Source organism: Copadichromis virginalis, linkage group LG10, assembly GCF_057382275.1.
Source record: "Copadichromis virginalis isolate Kocher_CV1m ecotype Utaka linkage group LG10, C_Virginalis_male_GT1.1, whole genome shotgun sequence".
NCBI classification, from domain to species: domain Eukaryota; kingdom Metazoa; phylum Chordata; class Actinopteri; order Cichliformes; family Cichlidae; genus Copadichromis; species Copadichromis virginalis.
In genome coordinates this window covers 20,649,531-20,668,681 of record NC_140627.1, presented here as the reverse complement: position 1 = coordinate 20,668,681, position 19,151 = coordinate 20,649,531, and the positions used below count along the sequence as shown (strand labels likewise).

General features: G+C 40.1%; 2 protein-coding genes across 2 annotated transcripts; one reads left to right on the top strand and one right to left on the bottom strand.

Moving 5' to 3' along the window:
* Window positions 1-2,216: 2,216 nt before the first annotated feature.
* On the bottom strand, window positions 2,217-11,309 carry LOC146700400 (clathrin interactor 1-like). Its single transcript, XM_085470569.1, has 12 exons — window positions 11,049-11,309; window positions 8,539-8,643; window positions 8,325-8,421; window positions 7,814-7,922; window positions 7,389-7,565; window positions 6,825-6,993; window positions 6,315-6,531; window positions 6,149-6,230; window positions 5,998-6,075; window positions 4,016-4,338; window positions 3,664-3,847; window positions 2,217-2,634 (listed from the first exon to the last, which is right to left on the bottom strand). The coding sequence occupies exons 1-12, from the start codon at window positions 11,087-11,089 to the stop codon at window positions 2,234-2,236; spliced, it is 1,983 nt and encodes a 660-aa protein (XP_085326695.1). The 5' UTR covers window positions 11,090-11,309; the 3' UTR covers window positions 2,217-2,233.
* A 1,707-nt stretch (window positions 11,310-13,016) lies between these two features.
* Window positions 13,017-19,095, top strand: LOC146700399 (pinopsin-like). Its single transcript, XM_085470564.1, has 6 exons — window positions 13,017-13,256; window positions 15,013-15,316; window positions 15,626-15,794; window positions 17,015-17,186; window positions 17,290-17,523; window positions 18,741-19,095. The coding sequence occupies exons 1-6, from the start codon at window positions 13,071-13,073 to the stop codon at window positions 18,933-18,935; spliced, it is 1,260 nt and encodes a 419-aa protein (XP_085326690.1). The 5' UTR covers window positions 13,017-13,070; the 3' UTR covers window positions 18,936-19,095.
* The last annotated feature ends 56 nt before the right edge of the window (window positions 19,096-19,151 follow it).

The following is a 19,151-nucleotide window of genomic DNA, read 5'->3' as shown; positions in this document are numbered from 1 at the left end:
TTGCACGTTAGGCAGGCCTCTTCTCTTTCTGAGCATAAAACTCCTCTTAAGACACATTTATTTGCTAAAGCATTTGGCTGTCTTTTAAGGGGTTGACTCAATTTGACCTTTTTTAAAAAAAACAAAAAAACAAAAAAAAAAAACTCTGGTTTTATGTTAAAGTGCTTTATGAATAAAGATGGTATGGTAGTGTTTACTGGCTTAACAAAAACAAAACATAAAAAGCTCAAAAAACAAAACTACTGCTGAAGACTGCTCAAGTTCACCAATGTCCCCCATAGATACCAAATCTAAATACCAAAAATGTGTTTTTAAAAAGACAAAGAAACTAGCCTATAATAAGTACACAAAGAAGGAAACTCTCGGTTCATGTTGTCATTTAATTTATTGTTGAATGAATTACAGAAAATATAGGGTACAATCAAATTAAATGAGCTGTACTGAGAAAAAAAATAAAATAAAATCATGATTTCAGTTAACTAAATTACATCATCAGTAGCTCTCCCATATGAACATAAAATTACAACTAATAAAATATTAAACTAATAGCTATGGTGTTATTCTTTTAAGAGTAACAAAATAAAGATTTGGTCTTTTGGAGTGCAGTGCCTCAAAAACATGACAAGAGGTTCTGCTGAGCTGTGTCTGCACATCAAACAGAAAACTACACACACACACACACACACACACACACACACACACACAAGATCCCCAAACCTTCCATAACCATTTATGATAACTAAGCAGATGAAGTATCAAAAGGTGAGGCCAGATTTTTTCTTAGCAACCAAGAGACCCCCAAGTGAAGTGTGAGTTGACAAAAATACTTTCTAAATAAATGTACCAGGCAGCCGTCTCAAAAAATTCAGCATTGTCTCACTCAAACAAAAATGTTGCAGATTGTGTTTTCAGTTTTGTAAATATTGGCCCCGCCCTTTCCCGCAATCAATACATATATGGTGTCCATACGCAAAGCAGAAGAGACCTAACAGAAATATGTAGAAAGAAATGACACAATTACAAGGAGGTCTAAGGGAAAATAGGAGTGGAAAATACTCTGAATAAAATACTGACAGCCTTTTAATGAGGCTTGTAGATGTCAGATGCACCTACAATAAAATATAAATACAGGGCAAGTGCCACTTTTAACAGTAACTGACTGTTATGAACTTTAAATTTCCTCCGAGTATTTTACAGTAGATATATTAGTTTATGTTGTCTTTTGAAGGGCATGTTATTCACATACTGAGCATCCATTATAGAGAAAAGCTACAAGCCTGATAAAAAGAGAAAAAACATGAAAGCAATTAATCCACGCTCATATGGCTCAAGAATAAGTATAAGCATCAAGTGGTACCTCAACATGTTCAGGTTTCTACCCTTTGATGGGCGAGATTAAGAATTGTCTACACTCCAGAGGTACAAGTGCCTCTCTTCTGCAGACGAGTGCAGGTACTGATGCACAAAGAAATAAAAAAAAAATAAAGACTGCTGCAGCTGTCCAAAAAAAAAAAAGAAAGAAAATAAATTGTCTGTGTTTTTTTAAAACAACTTCTGTTACATAACACTGTAATATTCGCTTCTTTAACCTGTTGAAATCTGGGCTGGTTCTCAAGTCACTGAGGCAGGATTAGCAGTGCGCTCACACAGCATCAGTGTGAAAGAGATGAAGGAAAAATGTATCTCTTGGCATGATGGAACAGATTCTATTCTGCTACTGAATTTGGTTGAAACCACACAGAACATGATTTCACAGGTATCAAAAGTTAAGGCAGTAATGCCATTTTTATTGGAGTCCACTGCAGTGATTAATTTCTCTGAGCAGATACAGATGGAAGGATTTTGCAGTGTTTCTGTACTGAAGAGAGATACACCGTGAATAATACTGTATATGAAACCGTTAAAGACGAAGACTTTACCCCCTACAAGGAGGTAATGACTAGAGGCTTTGTGATGACACCTTCTCTCCATTTCCGAGAATTTCATACATCTAATTACCGCTGGATGAGGAGCACCAGTGGGTGCTTTCCCCTGCGTCCCCCTGTATCAGCAGACTGGGATGACGAATGATTACTTCACCAAAGGAAGCAGAAGCAGAAAAAGAGACTCATGCAAGGTTGTCTTCGAGTACAGCAGTCCTTTCATAATTCACTCCCTCATCAAGTCAGACATGCACACCCGCACACAACTCTCTCTCACTCAAACACACACATACGCACACAAACACAAACCTTTATTTCCCAAAACTGCCAAAGTTAGCAAAGGCATCTTGTTTGGGTGGGACCACAGCTGGGGTGATGGAGTGTGGTAGGCCCATCCCTACTGCTGGAACTCCCATTCCAGCCATACTGCCCATCATCACTGGAGCAGACATGCCCATATTCATGTTCATGTTCATTCCCATCATGCTTTGGTTTACAGGAATCCCACCCTGTAAACCTGCGGTCATTGAAGCTGGCATACCTGTGGCCAGGGAGCCAGGCATGCCAGTTGTCATTGTTGCAGGCATGCCCATTGTCATGGGGTTGCCTACCATCATAGGATTAGCTGGTGGTCTTATTGATGCCGCATGGGGCGGAGAGCTGAGGTTCAGTCCTCCGAAGTTCTGGGCCAACAGGTTGACGGGAGGCACGCCTACATGGACACATATGGAGAGTTACTCAATATTCTCTGGTGTACAACTTATAAAGTATTATAACATCTAATAACTGGATCATTAGATGGCCCATTCTAAACAATATACATTACAGCACAAAAGCTTAGGGCAGTTGGCAGAAAATTAAACATCCCTACATACAGAGTAACAATTATTTTCAGCAACAAGGACGACACCTGCAACAGATCCTTGTCTCACAGAGCCATGCTGTCAGTATCACAGGGATAATGAGGAGACAGAAGCAACTATGACACATTCCTGAAGATATCCAGAACAATAACAGCCAGCATCAAAGTAGTGTGAGGTCACTCAAAGGTTAATGAAGCCCAGTTAGGAAGCCTTGAGCTGAGCGTTTCAATGGTTGCCATCTTTGTGTTTTACACCAAATGGGATGAGCACAGCGTGGATCTGACTGAAGACTTACACTATCTGAGTAATAATTTGATTGGTAAGTTGTTAGACTATGAGCATACCTGGGATAAACTGCCTTTCTGACTCTTAGAATGACAAACAACATAAGACAGTTACATGAGGCTTCATGTTTTATTCTGGATGAACCGAAACTATCGACTAAGCCCATAAAGTCATCAGAAATTAAGTTTACTGAGCTCACAGAGTGAGGGAGCTGAGGGCTTTTCCTCCCATTGACTGCTCTAGAACTAAAAGTCAACCCCTGCTGGCCATTAAAAGGAATGCAGACAATTTCTAACCCTTAAAGCCACATGCATCTTTCATACCATCAACAGGAGCAACCTCTCTGGAACGCCAAGTACTTTCAATAAATGAGTGCAAGTCTATGGACGAACACCAACTTTGTAACGTTCTGTTTATTGCACATTAACTCTTCATGCAGGGGATTATTATTTAAAAACATCTTCACTTTACTTAAACTTTTCTACAGTATTGAATATCCAAAAGGTCTTTTGACTTTGCCATTACACTAAATCTGTAATGTGCATCAATTAAAATCCTTATTTGTTTCCTCATACTGTGTAATACACACATACCTTGCTGCTGGATGATATTGTTGAGTGTGGGTGGCGTCTTAGTGGGGTTGAAGCCTGCTGAAAGGAAGTCCAAGCTGATGTTGACAGAGGGGTCAGACCAGGTTGACCCTAATGTTCCCTGACCTCCAACGCCAACCTTCTGCTGTTGTCCTATGGGTGGCTGAGATGACATGGCTCCCAAACTCTGAAAAACAAATAAAAATGTTTTCTTTACACAATACAAAAATAAATATAGTGATATGTATAATAATTGAAAATGTACATTCTCAACTGAAGTGCCCTCCCCCAATTTTTATTTATTTAGTTATTTTATTTCATGAGAAAAATGAGACCACCTTGTTACTGCACCTACCTGTTGAGAACGAGAGAGGGGCATGGTGGGTAAACCACCAGAAGCACCGGGTGTCACCCCTCCCAGAGAGAACGTCAGGCTCTGAGAGGCACTAAGTGTTGTATGTGGACTGGTTATTTGATTGTTAACTCCACTCATCAAGTCCAAAAGCTCAGCAGAAGGTGGAATAGAGGTGGTACTGGAGGTCGGGGCTGTGGGTGACTGAACGCTGCCAAACAAGTCAGCGACAGGTTGGGAGGGACCAGAACTAGATGATGCTGGAGGACTGGCAGAGAAGGCATTCCAGTCCCCAAATTCTCCATTTCCATTGGATGATGCAGCAGCTGCCAATTGGACGGCAAAGGTACGTTTAGTTGTAACATATTGACAGGAGCTGCTCCACTCCTTTACTGCATCCTTCTTTAAAAAATGTGTTACTAAATATACATTCTCAAAAAAAGAAAAAAGTCTACATAAAAGTATAGTCCAAAGTTTACATCCACTCAAGGGCACAAATATCACAGTAATTTTGGGCTTATAATGATTTCTTTGACAGTCCGTTTTTCCAGGGTCAAATGATTGTTCAGCATAAATGTTAAATGACTGCTGAAACTCCAGGGTCACTGTCCACAGTGAAGCGAGTTTTACCTCGCAATGGGCAGTGGCTGTTAACTAAGAAAAAAGCCCCTGCTCCAAAATCGACACCTTCAAGCTCAAGTGAAATTTCCAGCTGCCTACATGACCAAGCCAAAAGCCTAGAAAAAGGTTTTATGGACATGAAGTACAGATTGGCCATAACAGAAAGAGTTATGTTTGGAGGAGTAAACGTTAGGCTTTCAGACCCAAGAACACTGTACCAACTGTTAAGCATGGTGGTGGTAGCATCATGCTCTGGGGCTGTTTGGGTGGTACATTGCAAAAACTGAACTAAGAGAGGAGGACTACCTGCAAATTCTTCAACTTCACCTCAAATCCATAGATGGATGGTTAAAACATAGACACAGTTGGTTGTTCCAACAAGACAATGATCCCAAACCAAATGTGGGAATTAATGAAGTACAAATACTTCATCACCGTCCTTAAGTGGAATTTTCAGGTATCCATACTTTACTTGAGTATTTGTATTTCTGACAAATGTTTACTTTTATACCAACTTTGCATTATTCAAACATTGCATGAAAATACTGGGTAGTTTTGTGCAGGATAAATAAGTTAGCCTGCAGCAAGCTTACAGCTTGTACCTGTGGTGAATTCTAAGTTGCACTGGTGCACAGTGGCTACGGTGCGGATGTCGGTATTCGGCTACATAAAGCATAATAGATCAATCTACATTTAAGCTGTACAAGCTTCAATTAATTCACTGAATACCAACTGTATATGGTCTAGTTAAAAGATAATCTACAGTATAGTGTCACAGTAGGAAATGTAAAGCCGCCGAGTTAGCATATGAGACATTTGCTTACATATTGTTAAATTCAGTTTTGTAAATCCACAAAGAGCAGCAGGTGAGCTGATCACAGCCTGCAAACTTTAAAAAAATAAATAAATACATAATTAAATATGTAAATAAATCCAGTAAATAAATAATTTACTAGAGCTCACAACAAAAATTGAGTTGTGATTCTTTTTGCCATGCTAAGTGACTACAACAGATCTTAGTGTTCCCCCACCTCCTGAATCCCACAACTGTACTCATTTTTCTGTTTAGGTGTATGAGTTGGGGTGTATGGATATATTTGTGCTTGTGCATATAACTTTTGATCCTGTTTATATTAGAGAAAATTCTAAATTAATTTAACTCGTGCACCCAGCTCCTGTTTTTTTTCCAGTCATTAAAGATGATTGGTTTAAAATAATTTCACCCTGGAAAAAGAACAGTTCAAAGAACAAGAAAAATAAATAAAAATAAAAAAATTACCAAGACATTTATGCCTATGATAAGTGGTAGTAAACGTCAAGAGTATTATTCTACAGTATGAAGCCAGCACTAAAATAAGGTTTACCGGTGGAGGTCGGGAGGCTGGCAGAAGCTGCAGGAGATGAGAAGTCTGCAAAACCACCAATGAGGTTTGAACTGCCACCTGGAGATATCAACACAAAACTGACTCATACAAAATTCTAGAAAAAAAAGTGACAAAAGCAGTTTTCATTTACCTGTTGTAGTGCTCTGATTGGATAAAGGGTCGATCACAAGCAGGTCAGCCAGGCCACTGCTGGAAGACTGCCTGCTTGATGGCTAGAGAGAATGCAGGAGGAAAGTGTCCACATGTGCAAGTACACTGAAACTCTAACACATCTGGTAAGGAGCATGTGCAAATACCTTCTCCTCTGGGCTCTTGTCTCCAGTATAGTTGGCTGCAGCACCCAGGTCCAGGGTCTTGTTGGTTGCTGCCACGGTGCGCTTCCGTGTGGTGGTGGTGGTGGTTTCAGTTGCTTGTGTGATCTGAATGCTCTTTGTTGTGACTGTTTCCTCCTCATCCTTGAACTCGAGTGCTTCCTGCCTACCGTTTCTTGATGCTCGGTCCTCCTCATTGTCACTATGGCAACCACAAGAAGGATGTATAAGCGCTCAGGAGATTTTTCTTTGGTTTCGTTGTTATTGTGCTATAACTGTATGTCGGTGCACATTATTGGTTGGATGAGTAATCCAGGTCCCGGTGGTTTAAACATTAAACCATTTGATGTTCAATGTGTGGGTGACCATGCATTCATTTTTGTTTATTTATTATGAGCACTCAGTTGGCTACTGTGATAACATCTTCTGCAGCTTAAACCCCGCAATCATGCACAGATCAGTTTTCATTATTATTATTCCAGAATGCATGTTTACCTAATTCTGTCAGGCGAGTCATCTCGTTCCTTCTTCCTGAACTTGTTCAGAGTGTCATCAATGGTGCTGCCAATCTTATCACTGATCTCTCCGAGCTTCTCACTAAAAGGGAAAGATCCTCTGCTTTTATCCCAGTCTTCATCCCACTTATTCCGATCCAACTCATTAGCTGAAGGGAAAGATGACAGAACTGGAGATGATTCAGTTTCATACGAATCAAACAAAGGATGAACAGTCTTTGGTACCACTAGTATAAACCTAACTGCACATGCATAGTATCTATACTATTTATATGAGATATAGAAGTAGATAGGTGTATAGTATCTACCTAATCAATAAAAGACAAACTCAAATACAAGTTAATGAATTAATTAACAGCAATAAAAAAAAAAAAAAAAAAAAAAAAAAAAAAAAAAACATAATACAGGTAACGCTGGTTTAACATTTTCATAAATAAAATAAAATCAAGTCTACTGTGCTTTGTACAATCTCCTTACAAATTTTTGGATGGGGAAAGTTATGTTATTAGTTGGGCTGTCAAAGAAAACCCAGCACATTACTTACAGTTCTTAAAGCTGCCCCCTCCTCCGCCCATACTGTCAGAGGAGACGCCAATGTATTTATCCTTGTTCTTCTTGGCCTTCTTCCTCTCTTCTCTTAATCTGTCATCATCCTGGATGAACTCCACCATCTCCTTCACCTTTTGACGCACATTAATACCCTGATCTTTACCACTCTCATCTGGACACAGAAGACACATGCAACACAGAAATGAAAACAAGACAATTACCTGGACAGCTGTGACATTTATTATCAACAGTACTTTGAGCAACACTGTAACCTTTCTTCCAGAGTCAGCCACCCGGGTCAATGTCTTGGAAGCTAAATGCTAGATTTCTTTTAGACATAACCACATCACAGCTCAAATTCACAGAACATTAAGAAGACTTTGGACCACAAAGAACAATTAAATTCATTTAGACACACACCAATGAAGTGGTAGTTTTCTAGAGATCTCAGGTCGTAAATGTGTTCTCTGGCACTGGTGACGACCCTTTCAGAGCCATTCCTGATCAGGTAGGCCAGCAGCAGTAAGGCCTGGTAAAAAAAAAAAAAAAAGAAAAAAAAAAAGAGAGATAGAAGTAAGCGAAAACAGGATGAAAATTTTATTTTTTCTTAAATAAAAATTAAGAGTCAGATTTGGTTGATGTTAGTGAGAAATAATGTTTCCTAAAAATGCTCAAATTCAGAGTGTGTTAAAGTTCCCTTTCCTCTTTCTAAAAATCTTAAACACAAACTAATCTCCACAGCTGCGTGACTGAGGCTTAAGTTCATTTTCTTCATATGAAGTCTGACAGCAGACAGTGTTCAAAAATATAAGTAAACCAGTATGTCAGATTTAAAACAAACAAACAAACAAACAAACAAAAAAAACACCTATAGGACATGAGACCAAAATTGCCTCAGTCAGGTTTGTACACAACAATAATCCAACAGTACCTTGTAGACTCGTCTCCAGTTCTTTTTGTTGTCCTTCAGCATCCTGGTCCACAGCATGTTCATCACCTCTGGGAACTGCTCATACATGAAGGTAGATCTACAAATACAAAAAACAATAAACAGCATTAAAAAGCTTAGAAACCAAATGCAGGCAAGTCATTTACACAGATTACACTACACATACGCTCACTCTCTGAGTGAATACATGACCTACTTGGCTATTTCTCCCATTAGTTGTCCAGAGGGTCCCCAGGGGTCATCATTGGTGGCCTCTCTCACCTTGGACTCGATTTCTGAGTAGTTCATCACCACATTGGTGCTGTTGACACAAATATATGGCACATCATCTTCATGAGCAATTGATAAATCATTTTCAAGCACAGGTGAATCAACAAAAAGAAACAAGAACAACAAATTAAATGGCTAAAGTCATGCATATATTCATGCAGGATACAAGAGAGTTAAATAGAATGAAACAAATGTTTCTCTGATAACAAGAATCCCAGTTCACTGAATAATGAATGAACTTTGTAAAAGCCTGACCGCTGCACTTCAGATTCTCGAGACAAAAAGGGAGATGTGGGAAAGTAAAGTTTGTGTGTGTGTGTGTGTGTGTGTGTGCGTGAAGAAAAAAAAAAAAAAAAAAAAGGCAAAACAATGCCTGTTTCCTGCCCTCTTTGTATTTCAGGGCTCACCTGCTGCTGTGGTTGTTTGAACTGTTGTGCTTGTGTGCATGTGTGTATGTTGCATTTTTAATGGACACAGCTTGGTTTTGCAAATAAACACAGACAAAGAACATCAGCTTAAAGCACCACTCATTCTCTTCCTTATCATAGTCTTTATTTCCTGCTTCCTGATCTTCAACACTCATCGCTTCTCGATTCCTAAGCAGCTGCTTGTTTTCTCTTCTTCTTCTTTTTTTTTTTTAACCTTTCCTCTATCTCTGCCTTCATAGCTCAGCCACTTTCCCAGCTAGAGGAAGATTCAGCTGTAATATTGTCAGTAGATGCGATACAGACAGACAGCAAGAGTTATAGGTCACCCTGACTTTTAAAAGGAAAGCCACAACTGCCAGCTCTATTGAGGCAGATCAATAAAGGCCATTCACTATGCCCAGCCAGGTACAACCAACAGCTGGTGGGAGCTGTTGTCCATCTCTCCATCTAAAGCTCTGCTGAAATTTCTGCCTAGGCTGCTTCTTTATATCTGCTCTTCTTAAAATCTTCTTAAAAATTAGAATTATCCAGATGCCACTTTGGCCTTGACATTTAGCTCCTTTTGTATAATTTTTAACCTTATGAGACAATTTTTTGACAATTGTATTTACTTTATTTAGGCTGGTTTATTATAGGTTCTGTTTAGATCTGCGATCCATCTCAAATCACTGTGGGCCTTCAGCTTGACCACAGATTTACCTCCAATTTTATCATCTACTGTTTGGAGATAATAATGGTTGAATGTGAAATCTTACCTTCACATTTGAAAGACTTTTGAAATATGTCTTGTAAAGTATAATAGTCAACCCAATCCACCATGTTTTTCTTCCCTCACTTTGAAATTAGTATTTACCAACAAATATATCAAAAACTATTAAATATAAACAGCTGAAGTTTTCACTATCTTACCATAAAATAACGGATCAGGATAATTTTTTTTGGGATGGATATATAAAAGATATCCAAGTATTGGCTAATTAAGATATAAAGATAAAATTCGAGCTTTCGTGTAATTTAAGCCAAATTAGCGGTGGTTGAGCAGAAAATGTTCTGAAAATATGATGATTTGAGAATAAGCCAAAGATGAATGAAAGGACCTTTTCAAAAAAAGTTGGTTTACTCTCTGACCTACATAATCTCAGTAAACTTGAAACTCAATTTTCGTTTACAGATTTGAGGCAGTGTGGGTAACTCGCTAAAGCTAACCCAGTTTCTCTGTGAGACCTGAGGTGACAGGAAGCTGTTGTTCTTGCAGTGCAGAGACTGTACACATTATGCAGCACATTGTGCATACAACAATAGACACCACAAAGAAGCATGCGTAATCTACTGTTCAAACAGTACAATGTGGCAGGCTGCAGCACCAGCATTAGGTCCTGGATCATGTCGTTTTAGTGGCTAACAAGCTTTGTTGTTTGGACCACGGGGACATGGGCCTCCTCAGACTGATGTAGCTTCTCGAGGCAATGGAAAAATTTACTGCCCACATACATTTATTCGACCAGTTACATGCCCATGATTACTGCTTAGCTTTCTCTATATATTATATTGAATCGTGAAGGCCCATTAAGGATAGCGGGCACTACTGTAGGGTGGGACAGGGCGTGATTCTGCAGCAGCACGCATAGAAACATTCATAACATACCCGACCTGGGCTTAGCGATGCTAGCAAAATTAGCTAATAGGATAGCATTTTCTCTGGATGTGAGACAAATACATCTCCGGTTTATAGCACCGCGCTTTTCCCCTCCTGACTTTAGTTATTTTTAAGCAACGTGGGTAGAGACAGAGCTTTAAAAAAGAAACAACAAAAAAAACACATCTATATTCAAAGCATCAATGTTAGAGATTGGCAGCTAGCCAGCTAGTCGACGCTAACAGCTGAGGGCTACCGCCGTGACGTCACAGCACTAAAAGCTGCTGATGCTGCCCGGCTCGAGCCGCCCGGCTAACCGCTTAGCTCAGAAGCCACTTAGCGGTTTAACTCCACCTGCTCATCGGTACTCACGCTTTGTCCACCAGCTCTCTGACTTTCCACATGTTCAGCATCTCCGCGCACAGCTGCGGGCTTCGCCGCCTCGATACTACGTCGCCCCCGTGTCTCTACACCCCCCCGCCGCGAGCCAGAGGTGGGTGTCCGGTTACCGACGACACTCTTCCCCCCCAGTCACTCCTCGATCAGCTCCGGTTGTAAGCGACCGCTGCAGTTATAACGGACCGGCCCCAGTTGCTACGGAAACGTCGTTCTCTGTCGACGTCACCGGCGCGTCGGGATCCACGCATCGCTTGCGGATTGAATCACGTGCTTTTTATGTCAAACGAGAACGGAAGACTCGTTTTATTTGTTTGCTTTTGTTTTTCTGCATATAGTAAACAGACAGTGCCTTGCTATAGGACACTTCAGCCTGGGGATGTTTGGCCTGTGCGGGATAATTCGGGTTTAGCTGATGGTATAAATAATGTATTTCTCATTTATTCGTATTTTCACATGTTAAACGGCATTTTTATATAAGAAAAAACGAGTCAAGTATTTTTTTTATTAGTAAGTAATTTATTCAAAATTGTGTATTCCTTTTTGATGAAAAAACACAAAAATATTCAGTTATTTAATGTCTTATGAATTATATCTTTATAAGTAAGAGAACTATATGTATAATAACACATATATTATATACTATCTATAACTATATAGATGTAAAGTTTTACCACTTTGTATTTCATATATACTGTTAAACAAAATAAGAAAATAGATGAATATACTGTTATTGTGGTCACTTTAATATAAATTCAGTTTTTACTTTTCTGAATTTTACATATTTTTAGTTTACCTTGTTATAGAATAGAATAGAATAGAATAGAATAGAATAGAATGCTATTATTTGTCATTTTACCTGTGTTCAGTGAAATTTGGAGTATCTCTGTGAGCAGTGCATACAGTTAAAATGAAAATAAATAAATAACTAAAATATAAAAATTAGAAAAAATGCATGCACAATACACACCAGAATTACAAGAACTATACACATATCCATTTCACAGTCTTTGGTCATATTAGAAAGTGTATGATTATCTAACATTTGTATTTTCTTTTATTTATGCTATTTTTTTCTTTGTAGTGTTAATTTTTTTTTATCTTATAAAGGTATCTGTTTTGTCATATTGTGAGTATTAATTTATTCAATTAAAAAAAAACACCTTTTCTCTTTTATACTTTTTGTTTTATGTTTGTTGTTTTTAACTTCATTCTAAAAGCTGTAATAACAATTTCCCCTGCGTTGGGATGAATAAAGCGTGTACCTGGGTGCTTGTGTAGAACAACATAAATTCAAATAAGCATAATTAGAAATAGACAAAAGTGATGTTTTCCACATCCCATATATCAGGTAATACACTAAAGAGCATGAACAGAATCTACATGGAGAAAAAGAAACACTTTAAACTGGGAGCACTGGACCAAAATCACAATATCCTTTACAAATCTGTAAACAGCTCCAGTGAGTTACAAAATACAAGTCTGAGTGGAAAGGACTACAGAAGACACACTATAACTACAAGTAAAACTACACGTCCAACAACACTGTGTTTAACTGACACAGAGAATACCACCACCAGGAAAGACAAGGATAGGCTCTTCCCGTCATCACTGCAAATTATATCCAGTGTTGGGGAGTAACGGAATACATGTACCGCCGTTACGTATTTAAAATACAAAATATGAGTAACTGTATTCCGTTACAGTTACCGTTTAAAAAGGTGGTATTCAGAATACAGTTACTTTGTTGAAATAAATGGATTACACTGCGGTACTTTCCCGTTTCATTTTGTCGCGGGTCAGGACTGTTTGGGTTTTGTTTGACAGCTACGTTCTGTTGTTCCAGGCGGCAGCGTTACGGTTGCCATGGTTACAGGGCGACGCTCTCTCTCTCTGCGACTGTGTGTTTCCTGGGTGAGAGAGCGCCTTTTCGTTGTTGTTGTTGTGCTAAGCTAACAGGCAGAATGCTACAAGCATAGCTCTTAAGAATGTAGCATCATGGGCAGTGTAGTCCGTGTTGCAGGGAGAATGGACTGCCATACCCGTTATGGGTCTGTGAGCGCGAGGAGGGAGAAAAAGGGGAGTAGAAAGGTACGAGTTGTCATCGAGGAAAAACGGGAGCTGGAAGCATGTAAATATAATAATAACCACTTCAGCCAAGAAGAGTGCCTGACGAGCCCAGTTGTAAGTAAGCTATTAAGACTCGACTGTACACCGTGTTCGTGTTTTCCTCCGAAAACAATAAGTTCCGTTGGAGCAGCCTTTCAACGCCTGCCTCTGTCTTTCGCAAGAAAAATTGACCCACACAACAAAGTAAAGCTATTTTTCGGCTACGAGCCGACAGGGACCCCGCCGTATTAGTCAGAGGTCCATTTACTACAGTTCGGAGTCGCGGACCTTCAGTAATAGTAATAAATCACACAGCAATAGCACATTCACGTTGTTGTAAAAAGCACGATAATATATTAAGTAATCCAAAGTATTCAGAATACGTTACTGTCATTGAGTAACGTAACAGAATACGTTACAGAATACATTTTGGGGCATGTATTCTGTATTCTGTAATGGAATACATTTTAAAAGTAACCTTCCCAACACTGATTATATCATTTTATAAACAAATATAAAAATGTAATAGTTAATTAAATTAGCCTGATTCAAATAACAATATAAGCATTTCTGTAGAGTTAAGGTTTGTTTTATCTATAGTCTGAAGACCCGAAGATGACGTTTTAACGGAACTTTCATCCATTAGAAAATGCTCCCTCCAGTGGTTAAAGTGTAGTACTGCATCAAAGTGATCTTATAGGCCTAAGTTCGACTTTTGAGTGAGAGCTGTTGGCTTGAATTATTCCATAACTAATAATGTCAGCTCTAAATTAGTTTAAAAATGATGTAAATATTATTTAATTAAAGTACACAGCATCCTGTATGATTTTTTTTATATTTACAGGAGAAAAATAATGTTTAAATCTGTCAGCTGATCTCCCGCCCGCAGATCTCCTGTCATTTCTTCATTCTTCCGTCCAGAATGATGCCCACTCTCAACCCTCACCCTTCATCACTTCCTAGCGCCACTTCTTTTCCACAGCAGCCCTGCTCCACATCCTGCTGCAGAGCATCACAGAAGCTTGTAACCCAGAATCCAGGTCTTAGTGTTAGCCCAGCTTGTCTCCATACTTTGCTCCAGAATCATTTCTGCATGCTTAGCCTTTAGTTCCAGTTCCTTCGGGAGTAACCTTTCTTCTGCTGCCAGTCACCTGCCTGCCCTCATCTTCTCCCCTGTTCACCAGTTTTTTCCACCGCCTGGCCGCCTTCTGCACAGCCTCTTCAAACCTCCCCAGTTTTTGCATTTTCCTTGGATTCTCCTCCAAGAGTTCTCCCACTGACAGGCTTCACTTGAATTTTTTGGACCCGAGTGTGTTCCTGGCTCAGCATCTGAGTGAGCCAAAGCTTATATTATTGATAAGCTGGCAGAGATATTTAGGTCCCCAATCTGGTTCTTAACAAAGTATTAGCCTCTAACAGAACAAAATAAAGACATCTCTTCTTTTGATTGATTCGTTGCCTTTCATAGAAGTGCTCTTCACTTTTTAATCTACCAAAAAAAAAAAAGAATAGGAAAACGGGCCCATCTTAGTATTTCCTTGTTTAGTTTAAGTTCTTCTTTGACAGTATTCAGTGTTTTCATTTGAAGAAATAATAAACTGGCAGCAACTCATACAACTCATATCCATAATGTATGAGAAAAAGACAAATCTCCCCCCCAACTCCCCCATTCTGCCCACTCCCCTTGAGTATTTAAGCTTTTGCAGACATCTTGTAGATGTATTTCCTACTAATGCCTCCAATGAATTCAGTTTAACTACTTCTCTAAGAGGATACCTCCATACGCCTTTGCTTTGTCTTTCTACTCATTGCCATGGTGACCCACCCACAGCACAACAACCTCAGCACAGAGCACATCCCCGGTGCCCTGAGCCAAGCAGGTCACACCGCGGCAGCCGTCTTTCTTGGGTTCGTCCTGGTTCTGGGGTTCTTCGGCAACTTTCTGGTGCTCCTGGTGTTCTCACGTTTTTCTGGGCTGAGGACTCCGGCCAACCTGCTTCTCGTCAACATCAGCATCAGCGACATGCTCGTTTGCATCTTTGGCACATCCCTCAGTTTTTCCGCCAGCGTACGTGGCAGGTGGCTGACAGGTTCCTACGGGTGCAAGTGGTATGGCTTCTCCAATGCTCTCTTCGGTGAGTGAGGTTAATGAAGCCCAGTTTTACTCTGGGAAAGGAGAGCGTAGCATAAAAGGCAGTTTTTGAACACTATTGTAGTTTATATTTTTTATTCTTCACTATTCCATTAAAAAACTAACGAAGATCCAAATAAGAAAAAACCCACAACGAGGCTTCTTTGGATCCTGTTGGGTATAGTTTGTAAAATGTTTTTATAAAATTATTTTATCTTGAAATGTTTCTGCTACTCTGGTTATGAAAAATAAGAATGCATCAGCATCCTGTTTGATCACTGCTGCTCTTTCACCTGACGTCTCTCTATGGCAGGGATCGTGTCTCTAGTGTCTCTGGCTCTCCTGTCCTTTGAACGCTACTCTGTGCTGCTCTGCAAGCAGCAGTCGGACTCCTGTCAGTACCGCAGGGCCTGGCTCGCCGTCGCAGCCTCCTGGCTCTATTCGCTGGTGTGGACAGTGCCGCCACTGCTGGGCTGGAGCAGGTCAGCCAACCTGAAATATTCCAGACCTCAGAGAAAAGTCTGTGATTTACAAAATAATGAACCACTACAGCTGGCAGAAATAGAGGCAGAGTGATAATCAGAAGGTTGGTGGTTCAATTTCTGGCTGCTCTAGTCTGTGTGCCAATGTATCCTTCAAGATACTGAACCCTGTTTCCCGATGTCATCAGAGTGAATATTATATTAAAGGGCTTTGAGTGCTCAAGTAGAGCTGAAAAACACTAAATAAGAACCAGTCTGTTCACTGCTTTAACAATGAGATCAAAGGCTGAGAAATGTTAGGTCATTAGAGAGCTCTGGCTCATTGTAGTTCACTGTTTAAATGCCTAAAGATGATTAAAGACACAAGCTCTCTCATGACTTGAGCACACTTTTTTGTTGCAGCTGTGTGTCTCTAATATATGTTTCTCTCTGGTTAAGCAAGTGACGTGTATAACTGAGAATATTTGCATTGAATTGAACATTTGGGTAACAGGAAGCTGATTTTTCATCTTTCATTTTTAAATTTTTTAAAAATTTATTTTTAGGTTTTTTATATTAAAGGTCAGCTGTGGTCTGGCATGGATATAAACTGCAACTTAAGTTCTCGGTCCAGGCAGCTACCTCAGTAGCCACAAATTCTGAGTTTTGCTTTCAATCCATATCCGTGTGATTTTATTTCACACAAAAGCAGCTCCATGTTTTCATTCTTTGACTGAGTGGATTTATGTATGTCATGCTGGACTTTAGTGCAGTGCCTTCACTTCCCTTTAAGCCAGTTTATTTCTGATTGACTGTCATTTATTAAAAACAGGTTTAAACACTGAGCTGGTGGGACTTTACGGTCAGGGCTGTGTGCCTGAGATGACAACATTAAGGATATCGGCTCGTTTTGGCTCACAGAGAGTATTTGCACATATGCTGACCTCATTATTTGGAAACTTGGCCGTGTTTTATATGCATCCAACACTCTAACAGTACAGATATGTCAGGAAAGCCAAAAAAGGACATCTTTAAAAAAATGAAAACATTAAATCAACCTCATTAAAACTGGCATTTTTCTTGTTTTTCACAACAGAAGTATTTAAAATGTGTACATATTTTAAAAAACAAGATATTTTCCTGCTCTGTGCAACCCTTTTGTCTATTTGAGAGCTGCTTGTTTCTGTTTTGTTTGATGAAGGAAGACAGTAACTTACTGTTCATCCTGTGTTGCGGTGCAGCTATGGGCTGGAGGGTCCTGGCACCACCTGCTCGGTCCAGTGGCACCAGCGCACAGCCACGGCTCGCTCTTATGTCAGCTGTCTGTTCGTCTTCTGCCTCCTCCTGCCGCTGGTGCTCATGTTCTTCTGCTACGGGAAGATCCTCCTCGCTGTACGAGCAGTGGCGAGGCAGGTAAGCTCGTAGCTTCACCTTTGACCTCTGCGTAATGTTTGAAATCTGGCTCTCACCTCTGTGCATCTGCCGGTGTGTTTAAAAGAAGTGTGGGTGTCTGCAGGTCACAGGGATTAACTCAACCTACCCTGACTGGAGAGAAGGCCGTGTCCTTCTGATGGTGGTCACCATGGTGACAGGCTACCTATTGTGCTGGATGCCATACGGAGTTGTGGCGATGCTGGCTTCATTTGGAAGGCTGGGCTTAGTGCCGCCTGCCGCCAGTTTAATCCCCTCACTGTTGGCAAAAACCAGCACCGTCATCAACCCCTTTATTTACGTGGTGCTGAACAGCCAGGTAAGAAAACAGGAAAAACTCCTCCAGATTAAAATGACACCAACTTTCATCAGCAGCAACTCCGATACCTGACTATTTGAAATCATTTTCATTAAAAACAAAAATAAAAATATTCATTGGAAAACATTTTAAAATGCAAACACCTCCAATCATAAAGTGATGGACATGGTCAGCAGCAATATTCAGGGAGGCTGTATCATTTAAACAGTGCCCAGTTGATACTAAGGGGCCCAAAGCGTGCTGAGAAAATATCCCCCATATCATTACACCAACACTAACCGGCCTGAAATGTTGATACAAGGCAGGCTGGATTCATGCTTTCATGTTTACATCAAATTTCCTATTTCCAGTTTTCTGTTCTTCAATTTTAGTGAGTGCATGTGAACTGTTGCTTCGGTTTCCTGTTCTTAGATGACAGTAGTGACACTCAGTAGCTCATCTGCTTCAAGGTTTGACGAGATGCACTTCTACATTCAATTGATGAAACGATTCAAATTGCTGCACCTTTAGACTGCTTCCAATCTTTCTTCTCTGACCTCTGACATCAACAAGGCATTTTCACCCAGAGGAGTGAAGCTCAGGGACCTCCTGTTTTTGGCCCATTCACTGTAAACCGTGCAGATGGTTGGGCAGGAAAATCCCAGCAGATCAGCAGTTTCTGAAATACTCAGACTAGCCTATCTGGCTAGTCACTTTTTTTCTTCATTCTGATCCTCGGTTTGAACTTCACCAAGTTGTCTTGATCATGTCTACATGCCTAAATGCATTGTTCTGCCTTCAAGGTTAGTATACAAACTAAAAGCAGGTGTGAAAACATTTAAGTTAACTGAAAATAAAATGAAAACTAACTGAAACTTGCAACTAAAATAAAAATGTGGAACCCCTGAGAAGATGTCCTCCAGGTGATAATAATTAGAAGTACCGAAACTAACAGTGAAACTAGTAAAAATTTATATAAAATTGAATTAAGCACAACAAATCCACAGTAGTTGAACTAAAATAAAACCCTCATACAATAAAGCCCCCATACTGGAAAAATAATTAGACAAAATTCCTGTTCCCATTTGGACTTATTGTCCAAATGTTTTCTGAAAGTCTAAAATCCCCCTCATAGCGTGTGTAAGAGATGGTCTGAAGTTCTTTTTCCCCCTAAAGATTATCATGTGGTTAATATCAGGCATGCATGGATTTTCCTTCTACCTCTCTTTCCCTCTCAGTTCTCCAGGTGTCTCCTGCACATGATCGGGTGCAGCTCACAAGCTCCGCCCACCCCAGAAAACCTCTCACAGCCCAGCAGCAGGGAGATGTGGCATCACGCTCCCAGCACGCCAACACGGGAACAAAATACAGTAACGCCCCAGTTCACGTCCAGAGGGCAGCAGGTCCAGCGTGGTGCTAGTGGCTCAGTGTGAAGCACAGAAGATAACGACTGTCCTGCTTTATAAACATGCTCTGTATTTATAATTAACGAGTCAGTTCTCCGTCGTTCCTTTAAATGGTGCTATGTCAATTCGGCGCCACCGGGTGGCGCTATGGAGAACATTAAACTAGTAAACAAATAGGTGGACCACAGCAAGAGGTGACATTTATTTTCTTTTTAATAATGCTCAACAATTTACCACAATTAG

What these genes read in the sequence shown, in the direction of transcription:
- LOC146700400 (XM_085470569.1), bottom strand. Translation starts at nt 11,089, where the DNA reads ATGCTGAACATGTGGAAAGTCAGAGAGCTGGTGGACAAAGC. An exon ending in AGGGGGCAGCTTTAAGAACT is followed by an intron (nt 6,994 to 7,388) that starts GTAAGTAATGTG and finishes CTTTCCCTTCAG; the next exon opens with CTAATGAGTTGGATCGGAAT. An exon ending in ACAAGAGCCCAGAGGAGAAG is followed by an intron (nt 6,231 to 6,314) that starts GTATTTGCACAT and finishes CATTCTCTCTAG; the next exon opens with CCATCAAGCAGGCAGTCTTC.
- LOC146700399 (XM_085470564.1), top strand. Translation starts at nt 13,071, where the DNA reads ATGGGCAGTGTAGTCCGTGTTGCAGGGAGAATGGACTGCCATACCCGT. An exon ending in CCACTGCTGGGCTGGAGCAG is followed by an intron (nt 15,795 to 17,014) that starts GTCAGCCAACCT and finishes GTTGCGGTGCAG; the next exon opens with CTATGGGCTGGAGGGTCCTG. An exon ending in ACGTGGTGCTGAACAGCCAG is followed by an intron (nt 17,524 to 18,740) that starts GTAAGAAAACAG and finishes TTTCCCTCTCAG; the next exon opens with TTCTCCAGGTGTCTCCTGCA.